Source organism: Haliotis rubra, unplaced genomic scaffold (genome assembly GCF_003918875.1).
Source record: "Haliotis rubra isolate DU_JTF1 unplaced genomic scaffold, ASM391887v1 Scf276, whole genome shotgun sequence".
NCBI classification, from domain to species: Eukaryota; Metazoa; Mollusca; class Gastropoda; order Lepetellida; family Haliotidae; genus Haliotis; species Haliotis rubra.
Genome location: NW_025766847.1, coordinates 631974 through 644356, shown reverse-complemented (window position 1 = coordinate 644356; position 12383 = coordinate 631974). Strand labels below are relative to the sequence as shown.

The 12383-nt window shown below is 44.7% G+C and overlaps 2 protein-coding genes across 2 annotated transcripts; both read left to right on the top strand.

Moving 5' to 3' along the window:
- Positions 1-232: 232 nt before the first annotated feature.
- Positions 233-6167, top strand: LOC124280943 (transmembrane protein 220-like). Its single transcript, XM_046716948.1, has 7 exons — positions 233-371; positions 1118-1248; positions 1820-1849; positions 3175-3235; positions 3676-3808; positions 4302-4367; positions 5667-6167. The coding sequence occupies exons 2-7, from the start codon at positions 1120-1122 to the stop codon at positions 5818-5820; spliced, it is 573 nt and encodes a 190-aa protein (XP_046572904.1). The 5' UTR covers positions 233-371; positions 1118-1119; the 3' UTR covers positions 5821-6167.
- A 1865-nt stretch (positions 6168-8032) lies between these two features.
- LOC124280915 lies at positions 8033-10519 on the top strand. Its single transcript, XM_046716908.1, has 2 exons — positions 8033-9329; positions 10238-10519. The coding sequence occupies exon 1, from the start codon at positions 8610-8612 to the stop codon at positions 9276-9278; it is 669 nt and encodes a 222-aa protein (XP_046572864.1). The 5' UTR covers positions 8033-8609; the 3' UTR covers positions 9279-9329; positions 10238-10519.
- Positions 10520-12383: the final 1864 nt, after the last annotated feature.

Sequence of the window (12383 nt, the reverse complement as noted above, 5' to 3'; positions counted from 1 at the left end):
AATGAACAAAACTGTTGCGGTTCTTTGTGCATCACAATAATTTGAGAGGTAGCGACTATATGTCTGATCACATTTAGACCAAGCAACGAGAACATTGGTAGCTCCATCTTGAATATTGTCTATCATGATCAGTGGGAATAATCAATAGTCGCCTCGACACCGAGGTTTGCCGGATAGCTCCGAATCATGTTTAATAAACTCGGAGCATCGCATGTATGCACACTATGCCAGAGTGTCGTCAATGTGCACTGTACGGAGCCCATATATACATACACACATCTGCAATCGTCGAACACGGTTGTGACAGATTTACAGAGTTCACAGCACTTAGAAGTATTCTTATGAACACCAGCGTGAATATTTATTGACGGGTAAGTCAGTAACTTCACACGATGAGAGTGGCAAAACAGCTCGTAGAACAAGCATTAGACTCAGCGGTGTGTATTACCGTATATGCCCAGATAAAACTAAAAACATAGGGAAAATATCACATTCACAATATTTCACACCTAAACGATTTATGAACTGGTGAAATAGCCACTGCAGAAATACTACAGTTCAATCTGTTGAATCTTGTGGTATTTCCAGCCGTTTTAGTAACTGTTTCTCAACAGTGTCATGAAAATGATTGTTCGATTTCTACAGCTGTTGATGTTGGTTTCAGTGGCGGATCCAGAGGGGGGGTTCCCCCCCCCCTTTGAAAATTGACTTAAGACCACAGTGAAGATTTTTTGCATTGGCGGAGCTAATGAGGGGTTCAGGGGTTCGCAACACCCCACCCCTTTCTCAAATCAATACCCCTGGATCCGCCCATGGGTTTAGTAATATCAGCGAACATGAAATGATGTAATGTTACGTCTTGACTCTTGGACCCCAGCCTTACTCTCGGCTAATCTAGATTATAACCAAAACATGGTCAGAGATAGTATCTGAAGTCAACACATGTAACGTAGATAGATATAGATAGTACTGTGTGTATATGCCAATACAGCCACACTGATGAATCCAGCACTAGCATTATATATACTGGCTGTTGTTAATCACTATTGTTCAGTGTAAAAATGATGCCTTTTTAATCTTACTAACTTAATTCAGTGTGATTTCTTGTCACTGGTAGTGATGGATTATGAACGTGTTCCAACATCGGCTGGGGATGCCTCAAAGATACAGTCCGGGATGTGGGATCATGTCTGGTGTGGAATCAACGTCTTCATGCTTGTGTTCTTTGTGTTAGCGGCCTATTTCAATGTGAGTGGGCTATATTATATAGATATTGATGTTTTTTATATTTGATTCAAATATTACCGTTAAAAGTGTATGAATACAATTTTTAGTGAAGTGCCCAGTATATCATATTTAACAGTGCAAAACGACTTTCAGAAATATTTTTCACCATGATTTACCGACTCTATAGGAGACCCCATCTGAGCATATTTGGTGCAGTAGTAGTTTATACAGGAAGAAGGAATTGATTAATGTTGAGGTTTGAAGTAGTTCCTGCTATGTGACAACATTTTTATATTTTTGGGTGGGCGAAGGGGTAGCCTAGTGGTTAATGTGTTCGCTCATCACGCTGAAGACCCAGGTTTGATTCCCCAATGTGTGAAGCCCATTTCTGGTGTTCCCCACCATGATATTGATGGAATAATGCTAAAAGCGGCATAAAACTAAACTCACTCACTCACTCATATTTTTGGGATCATGATACCAAGTTTATCGGATTGATTTAATATCAGTAGCATAATAAAGCCTTTATGTAGTAAAATGCATGTGTCTGTTACTAGCTTGCATGATTGCCTACCATTTACTTGTTTTTCAGCTGAATGACAATGACTGGTACCTGTGGGTGGTGAGTGTTGAACCTTGTACTAAAAACATACAGCATTGACACTGTGCTGTTGACATATAGTGTCATGTTGTGTCACATCATGGGCAGTTGGGAAGCTTAGTGGTTAAAGTGTTTGCCTGTCATGACGTGAAACCCATTTCCTGTCTCCGCACCATGATCACTGATGATATTGCTGTAAGCAGTGTACTCACTAACTCACACAGAAAAGATTCCGGCTGAGTGACAGTGGCTAGTGGGTATAGCTTGCATTATACTTGTTCTAGAGGCTGTGTCATATTTGTTACACATATAAAGATTCAACCTCTTCTGTATGGTAGAAAGCCTAGCTGTGATATGCCTTAAACATCTGAAATAGTGAAAAAATTTCTTAGGACATCAGTACCATTAGTTCATAATTTTCCAGAAATTACAGGGTCATTGGTATCAGCAATATAGTTACCTTTCTTGAAAAATCACCTGCTCTTTTAATAATCATTAATCACGGTGGACTCATGATGAAGTAGCAGGCTCCTTTTGTTTTCACCGCTTTGGCCAGAATGTCCTCCACCATTAATGATGTATTTAACCACAGTGTTAAAAAACAAATGTGTGTTTAGGTTTCTGGAATGGAGAAAGAAAAGAATTGTCTGTTTTTTCAGTATAGTTGGTTCCTGTATATTCATGAAAATGTAACAGAATTAGTAACCATGGCAACACTTTTTAATGACACATCAGGGCTCCAGATAACTTTTTGGGGTGCGGGTGTACTTACACGTCATATTGCAAGTGGAGGTGTACTGAGAATTTTGAAGGAGTACTGACATGTTTTTGTGGGAGCGAGTTGGTGATGTGGTTTGTTATTTTTAATATTAAACAACTTTTCAGCTATGAAACTTTATATATGTAAGACTTACAAAGGTATTTACGTGCGTAACTGAAATGTTATATTATGTCAGAATTGATGTTTAGGTACCCTGAAAATCTGTTGCCCTGACATATTACAAGAATTGTATATTTTCAGGCATTATGTGAGCATAATTTATATATATTTTTCTTGACAACCCGTGGTTGGAACCAAAACAATCTTACCAGAATTATTTAGCTATGGCTATAGAATTAGTTAAGATATGCAGAGGCGGATCAAGGAATTTTCAAAGGGGAGGGTTCAGGGGTTCAAACCCACTGAACCCTTCCTTGGCTCCTCCAATGCAAAACTTCAATGTGGTCTTGAGTCATTTTCAAAAGGGGTGGTGGTGGTGTGTGTGTGTTGTGTTGAACCCCTTTGAACCCCTGAACCCCCTGTGGATCCGCCACGGATATGGGTTAAAGTTGTGTTTTTGTTTCAGCCAATATATTGTGTCCCAGCAGTGCTGTGTCTTCCAATCATTGTAAAACCAAAACTGTCAGGTAAGTGTACATTGTTTTATTCATAATTTATGGCTAGAGGGGGTGATGATGATTTTAAGGGGGATCCCCCATTTTGTTCTTGGGAGGTAGGGGGTTAATTTTGTACACATGCACTGGTTGTGGTGGGGGGTTACAGCAGTGGGGGGATCACTTACATTGTACATAAATTTTAGGGGGTTGGGGTGGGGAGTCATTCACATTGTACGTGCTTCTCCATAAAAATCATCATCACTCTCCTATCCATAAATTATGAATTGTCCTTTATTTTCATCAGTTATTTAAATAGTTGACAGTTAGCCATTTTAGTTAGTTGTATTTGTATTATTTCCTATCTAAAAAAGATCGGACACTGGAACAAAATAAGAACATTAAACTATTTCTTGGTTTGGATCAAGCCGGCAATTGGTGGCCTTAATTTAGATACATGTTGTTGTTTTCAGAAAATAAGATAATAGGAAGTGTGTCTGTGGTGCACTTCACGCTGTGTTTAGCTTACTCAGGGTACCAGGTCATCACCATGGTCCAAGTGATTAGCGGTCGCATCCAGAACCCGCTTCAACATGAGGAGGGCAGGTGAGTGGAGCACCTTCATATATACAATAGGAAGGAAAATAGGAAACAATATCATATAGTTTTGGAAACTAGCCACAAAAAATCATTTTTTTATCACTCATGCTATTTTACCACTATTAAGTTAGATAACCTTCTTGGAATTCTACTGTTTAAAGACTGATTATATTGATATATATTGTATGTACGCTGTATGATGTAAAGTGAGATAGTGCAGATAAAAGTATCACAGCATAGAAATTATAGACAGGAAACATTTTACCCTTGAAGAGGTGAATTCATCGGGGCTGAGAAGCAGCTGTGAAATGTTGTTACAAAGAACAAGGAAGTTGCAACTTTTGAATGCCTATATCAGATTTCGAATTGGACCATACTATTTCTGACATTTTATAAAGTAGTATCATGACATGCACACACACACAACATTTTTTAATGAAATTAGATAGCTTTGTTGTTTGTCACTGAAGTTCTCCTCATCATGTTGTCATGGTTGCAGAGAGATGGGAGGTCTGCTGATCATTATTGCATGGTTGGGGATCTGCAGATTCACAGCACTAGGGAGGTATGTGTGTACCATGACACCAAGGCCTTCGGTTAGTCTCATTACAGCTCTTTTTGAGATTGCTTTAACCTGCGGTATATGGCATACATAGAGAATACTACATGAGGTCTCATTACATACGAATTATATGAAACGAGTGTCCTTCCTATGGAAGGACACTCGTTTTGTGTAATTCGAGCAATGAATGACCGAGCGAAAGTGAGGTCAGATACCATAGGAAGGTCACGAGTTTCGTATAATTCATATGTAATGAGACCTCGTCTGGTATTTTATTTATTACCCACGTCTTAAATACATTAAATTGACAAAATAGTGTATTTTTGTTATTGTTATGGTTTCAACCGAAACAGGTTTCACGAAGAGGTTGCGGAGGAATTTTGTTCAGTAGTACACTTTTGCATGATCACACTGTATTGACGTCACTACGCCATTCTAGCCTGCTCCTTTGGTAACCGACGTCACGATGCATGTCAATTGTCATGGCCTCGTACAGCCTCCTATAGTAAACTACTCCGTTGCAACCCTTTTCTTGGTTTGCAGTTGCGTTACTTGGCTAACATCACTGGTGGAAACATTGTGTTTATGTTTTTCGATGGTAATAATGTCTCTGTTCAACTCACAATTAAACAGCGATACCGCAACGTTCGCAATGTTTACATAGTTGTAGAATGAATGAATTCACATGTTTGTTATGAATGAACAAGTAGTTCCGTCACAACGAGACCTAATTGAGAGGTCATCGGTTATCCAATCAAATCGTTAGAATCTCAGGTCAAGTCGTTATGACACAGGTCAACGCGATACGACACTCATGTGACGTACGAGATTAGTATGCAACTACCCATACGTTGACCACGTGGGTAATAAATAAAATTACCTTTGTGGTGTGTAGGTTTGGGTTTAGCCACTTGAACTTAAATGTTGCTGTGACCCCACTTTGTCGTACATTGGTTAATTGCAAGTGTTTATGTGACATTTGATTGGCTTACAAGCCTCTTCTTTTGTATTAATGTTCTCATAAGCTGAAAACAATTAGGTCATGCCATAGAAGATACAATAATTTATTATATGTCTCTGGCCATGCTGCCCACTGTTTCCTGGTTGAAAAGTATTCATAACTTTTTCCCGAAAAACTAGACAATGTGTCTTGAAGGAATCTCCCCATTACCTTAAGTATTTAGGGAAAGACAGAACTTAAACACACTGATTTACAACAAGGTAATCATAATGTTGTATTACCCGGTCATATGTTGAATCAGGGATCCTATTGAACTCTATATATGTGACTATATTCCACAGACCTGACACCACTGCCACGAACCGGTCGCTGATGAATGCTCTGGTCCTGATGTCAGTGACGCTGGCTGTGCTGCCGCTGTTCACCTGGGCTCTGTGTTTTGTTGGGGACTGGCATCAGAAGCTGGGCCACTGCAATGGCATGTTCAGGTCCTAGGATGCTGAGGAGGATCATGATGAGGAGAAGGAGGAGTTGTTTGTTGGATGTAACACTACTCTGAACAGTGCTGCAACTGTATCTGTGTGTGGGGAAGCTAGGACATGTGGGAGGAAACCCTGTAGTGATGCTGGTCTCAGATATTTTCCACACATGATTGTGAGACACCTAAGGGATGTAACTCAGTATGGCAAAATCTGACATATCAGATGACTAGGTCATTGTGACCCCAACTGGTGATCTTGAAGCTGGAGTGAGTGAGTGAGTGAGCTTAGATTTACGCCGCATTCAGCAATATTCCAGCTATATGGCGGCGGTCTGTAAATAATCGAGTCTGGACCAGACAATCCAGTGATCAACAGCATGAGCATCGATCTGCGCAATTGGGAACCAAGTGTGTCAACCAAGTCAGCGAGTCTGACCACCCGATCCCGTTAGTCGCCTCTTACGACAAGCATAGTCGCCTTTTGTGGTAAGCATGGGTTGCTGAAGACCTATTCTACCCCGGATCTTTACGGGTCTCTTGAAGCTGGAGGTGACAGTATATCGGATGAATATATGACCATGAACCTGATAAAATGAGGTCTGGATTGTATATAATTCCACTTCATCAAACAATTCCATTTGGACATGTTTGAGAGTGACCTTCCAGTAAAGTCGGAAAGCTTTAAATTCATACTTTAAATGAGTAAACTACAAAATGGGATTGTGCAAGAAATGGAAATAATTTGTCATGTTGTGTGTAACAACACAATTTCACAACAAACACATTGTTCACTTTACTGTTAAGCTCACATGTTGTATTTAGAGGCAAAACAAGAGGCAAAAATTTGAAATGTTTTAAGGCTGTTTGATGCTACAGTCTTCAGTTTCCATCGATATAACCTGTGATTAATCAACTAAGTGAGTGAGTGAGTGAGAGTTTTATTCTGCAGTCAGCAGTATTCCACCTACATTACACACTACATCATCTTGGTCACAACATGCCAACGTGCGATTCTAATTATGTCAAGCATTTGTACATGATGACATGATCGACCATGATATCTGGAACGCGGAGGATCTATGGGGGGAGGTGATGATCTGATAGTGACAGTGATGGACTGCCATAGTTTACCTCCAACCTCCATGTAGGTCTTCACAGCCAAATTAGCATTCATTGTTACTGAACTGATATCTGTTTATAACACCTTTCTCTGTGACTAAATGCTTGTTAAGCAGTCATTTGTTTGACAATGAAGTGCAAAGAAAGGTTGAAAAAAGTAACATTTTGAAGTTGTGATATCTTTGTCCTGAATAAAAGATGAGGAAATATAAACATGATAAAGAGTGTGATTAGCAAAAGAAGACTTGTGACAACAGTGACACTGAATAACCACGATGGTCACATGATGAGGTTGTTGCCTGTACCTGCTTTATGTGGTTGGATCATCTCAGTAATATTGTTTTTGCTAAGTGTATACTTATTAAGACTATTTTTGTATGACCATAACTGATTCACTGTTGGTAATATGTTCAGAATGTCTACATTGTTTAATTTTAAGGATTGACATATTTTACACCATTAATGTTGAATATGTTAAATTATTCTGATTTTAAAAAAATATGAACTGTCAAAAGCTATAATATTTAGATGTCCACATATTTTCATGAAATATTGTTAATGAGTGTACACAATGTATATTGATGTTCAAACAATGCTCGCAAGATTATTCTTTCAAAACATAAGTCAAATAAGGGTAATTGTCTCTTGCTGAGCTGACAGAAAGTAATCAAATATTGTAGTGTATATAAGGGAAACAATGGCATATGTGCATAATATTCTACAAGACTGCAGTTAGTTCATTTAATGATTCTTTTTCATAGAGATCGTCCTTGGGGTACATATATGCATTTTCTGCGGCTGAAAATGTCATGTGACAGTTGTATCAATGTTTTAATAAAAATATTGTACAATAAATAAAATCTTGTTTATTTATTATACGGCCCCCACCACATGGAGTTACCTCCCTGCTACGCATGCGCAGCCAACCAGGTAAGCACCTAGGACCTATTCATTATTCCTTCTGCTGTCACTCACACGTGTTCAGAGTTACTAGCTGATTTACTTCTCTTGTGAAGAATGTCTGAGACTTCAACAACTGTATGTATGGTCTTTATTCGTTCTTGAAAAAGAAAAAGAACAGTTTTATTGACTTTGCAGTCTGTTATTTATCATTTATGTGACTTTGTATTAAACTTTTACGCTAGCTTTCCCGTGGTTTACGCACATGTTGCTATTCCAGGCTGAAGTTTAGCATGCCATGTGGTTGTCATATTGCGTTATTAACCAAGTATTTCATGTCCCGTGGTCGCATTCACGTAATTTTCAATGTTTTGTACGTGTATATGTATGCTGCTGGTTCCGCCGTTAGCTACATGCTTGCATGTTTGCTTTCAGGCGTTTACAGGGTGTACTGTCTGCGGGCAGAATATCCCGAGAGCCGATAAGCATGACAAATGCTTGTGCTGTTTAGAGAAAGCGGGGCATAACCTTGATGTCTGTGAACTTTGTATGGCCTTTTCCCCCCGGGCCCAGAAGAGACGGGCGGCTGATTTCCTATTCTCTAAGGAATTGCGAGAGGCGGGAGGGGAACTGACCAAGGAGGTTCCCCCGTCCAAAGCCCCAAAAGGCAAACAAGCTAAACCTAGGTCCTCGCATAAGTCGCATTCCCAATCTAGTGGTTTTGACATGTCAATAATCACTGAATTGTTTCAGCAGCATATGGACTCCGTGAAGTCATTTGTTCATGAGTCCGTTGGAGGTCTCCGCCAGGAGTTCCTCGCCCACTCTGAACAGGGGACCGAGAGTCCGGGGGTGGGATCGCCGAGCCCGGCTTGATCCCTTAGCCTTGAGGCGACTGTTGATCCTTTGCCTTTGGCTTCGGGTCCAGATGCCTCGGCTACCCCGGAGAGGCGGGTGGGGGTTTCGCTTCCCAGTGCCCCTCTTGGTGCTGGCGCAGGGTCCGTTGAGGATTCCTGGGGATCCGGTCCCTGCGCCACCCCGCCCCATGAGAGCGGAGGAGTCGGTTCTGCCCGGTCTTCCTCTCGTGTCTTGGGACCAGGGTTCGAGTGTTGTGTCGGTTGCAGGAGCGGGGAGTTCCTTCGGCTCTTCCCTTCCTGCGGCGTCTGTGGCTCGGCCTCCAACCGGGTCAGGGTTCGGCTCCTCTTCACGAGGAGACCCGAATTCTGACTCGGGCTCGGGTGCCAAGTCTATCGACGTTGGGGAGGTCGAGGAGCTGGAGGGCACTTTCCGTTTCTCGTCAGCTCTCCAGGAGGTTAGGCAACGTATTGCCGAGTATATACCCCAAGTATATACCAACATGTCGCTCGGACTCCCCCCCCTGAAGCAGGCATACCGGACTTATGAGGAAGTCTACCGGGAATGCCATGCAGCAGGTGCGGATAGTGGTCCATGAGGCCTACCTTTCCTCTATCCAAAGGTCGGCTCTGGAGGCAGAAAGGGAGAAGTGGGGACGTTTCCCCAAATGTTGGTCTGCTTCACCAATTGTCCGAAGTGCAGGCCCACCTGACGCGAGACTCTTTGCGGTCTGCTGCGTCTATGGTGATGTGCGCAGTCATGGGGATGCGCAAGCTGTGGCTGTATACATCCCGTTATTCGGTAGCGGCACAGCAGACCTTGCTGGCCCTTCCGTTTCAGCTGGGAGCGACGTTGTTTCCGGGGGCACTACAGGTCATTCAGGAGGCTGCTGCAGCAGCTACTTCCTTCAAGGACTCTAAGGCCTTGTTGGAGCAACCGCGGGCTTCTGCTTCCGCTCCCATAGCGGGTTCTTCCTACGGGGCGCAGCTTACGCCCAAGTCTGCCTGCTGGCTTCGGCCGCTGGGCAGAGGTAGGAGGACGAGCCGTCCCGCCAAAGGTAAGGGCAAGGAGCAGTCCTCTTCGACTGGCTCCCATCAGCCTTTTTGCGTTCGCGGGGGTCTGCCCCGACCTCCCATTAAACCTGCAGGATGTCGCCATGGGTTCGTCCCAGTCAGTTGATCTGCAGGTGACCACTCACGCCCTCTTACCACACGTCCCAGTCGGGGGGTGCCTCTCTCTATTCCGCGGATCGGGAGAAGGCTACCAGCAACACTTTGGGTGCTATCCACCGTCAGTGTCGGCCATCTACCACTGTGGAAGCGAGGCCTGCCATTCATCCATCGTTCAAGCAGTACCTCCGGTTCTCTTACGACGGTATGTATTACCAATTCATGGTGCTCCCCTTCGGCATATCCACTGCCCCCAGGGTGTTCACCAAGCTCATGTTAGTGCTGGCTACCCTCGCAAGGTCGCAAGGAAGGCGTTGTTACCCTTACCTAGACGCCTGGTTGCTCAGCGCTCTAACTCAGCCAGCGAGCCTAGATTCTACCCACACAGTGATAGACATTCTAGTTCGACTGGGGTGGATCATAAACCTCAAGAAATCCGACCTGGTACCCACCCAGGACTTGTTTTTTCTCGGGGCGCGGTTCACAACTCACAAGGGTTTTGTCTCTTTGTCGCCCGATCGGGTCACCAGAGTACGGGAGATGGTGTCTTCGTTCCTCTCCCAGCCCCAGGCAGAAAGCGCGGACTTGGCTTCGTCTACTGGGTCATATGGCGGCAACTATCTCTGTAGTGTGGCGGGCGCAGTTGAGGATGCGCCCTATACAGCAAGCTTTGGCGAGTCTGTGGGCTCACTCCGAGGATCTGGAGCAGTGTCTCACAGTCCCCGGGTGATTGTCTCCTCACCTTCAGTGGAGGACCAATGTCGGGAATCTCTCCAAGGGGATCCCTTTGGAAATCCCAACGCCAGCTCTTACAGTTCAAACCGATGCGTCCCTCACGGGCTGGGTGTGTGTGTTCTCGGCAGTCTGTCGGTGTCCGGACTCTGGTCCGAAGCCGAAGCCCACCTTCACATCAACTTCTTGGAACTGAGAGCTGTGTGGTTGGTTTTCGAGGCCTTCCGGGAGCATGTTCAGGGCCAGGTGGTTCGTCTTCATTTGGATAACCGTACGGCCATGACGTACATCCTGAAGCAAGGCGGCACGGTGTCCCTAGCGCTCCTTCGGGAGATGTGGGAATTTTTCCTCTAGTGCGACCAGTGCGACTGTCAGGTGCTTCCTGTTTATCTCCCGGGTCTGGAGAACGTGCGAGCAGACGCTCTCTCTTGCTGGATCCTGGCCCTGCATGAGTGGATGCTCGACCGGCAGATATTCGGAGTTATCTCCCAGTTGTATGGATCGTTCAAGGTGGATCTGTTTGCGTCCGGCAGGACTAATCAGATACCTGTGTTCTGCTCTCGAATACCGGACCAGAGGGCGTTGGCTTCCGACGCCTTCCTGCTGGATTGGACGGGCAAGGTGCTGTGGGCGTTCCTGCCTCTACCACTCATTCCCCGGGTCCTCTCCCAGATGTCCACCCAGCCAGCTCGGCTACTTGTGCTACTGGCACTGCTATGGCCGTCACAGAGCTGGTTTCCAGTAATTCTCAGGTTTCTGGCTCAGCCTCCTGTTCTATTACCTTTGCAACCGGACATTCTCACTCAGAACGGCGCGCTATACCCCAATCCAAGGATTCAGTGGGCCTCTGTCAGGTCTAGCCTCGAAGCACGCGGAATCCCTGCAGCAGTTGCAGACACAATTCTGGCTTCGAGGCGGGATTCAACAACGTTCAATATGAGGATATCTGGTCCCGCTATGCGCGCTGGTGTTCAGATAAGGGGATTGCAGATCCCTTTTCTGTTGATTTAGTCCCAGTATTGGAGTTTTTGCAAGCTCGTTTGGAAGAAAGCTTGGCGGCTTCGACTATTCGTAGCTACTCCACCGCTATTTCCAGACCCCTGTCGATGGTGCTTTTCTGGGACAGCACCCTCTTATGCAGCGCTTTTTAGCTTGCGTGGATCGGGTTCGACCTGCTGTCAGGCGAACCAGCCCACCTTGTCCGTGCTAGATTGGCTGTCAGGTCCTGGGTTGTTCTCAGGTCTATCGGCTATTTCCATTCAGCTGTTAGCATGGAAGGCCGTATTTCTGGTGGCGGTAACATCTGGGCGTAGGGTCGGCGACTTACATGCTATGTCGGCAGACCTGGCCCTGACTGTGTTCCATCCAGATCGTGTCAGTATTCGCCTCCCGGATACTTACCGTCCGAGGATCGATTCACGCTTTCCATGTGACAGCTCCTATCAAACTTCCTACTTTTACCCAGCCTTCCACATCGGGGACCTCTGCAACGAGCACTCACCCATTGGTTGTCCTTAAGACTCTCAAGGTCTATATCAAACGAACACAAGGGATCCATACGGGTACCCATCTGTTCTGCTGTTACGGTGGCGGGAAGGCTGGGATGCCGGCTAGCAAACAGACCCTATCACGCTGGCTTTTGTCGGTCATTTGTGCTGCTTATCAGGCTAAGGGCAAGCCTCCCCCTGAGGTGTTGAAGGCTCACTCGGTCAGGGCAGTGGCCACGTCAAAGGCTTTTGCATCGGCACTACCCATTGAAGAGATATGCTCTGCCGCTATTTGGAGCAGGCCTAGCACTTTTA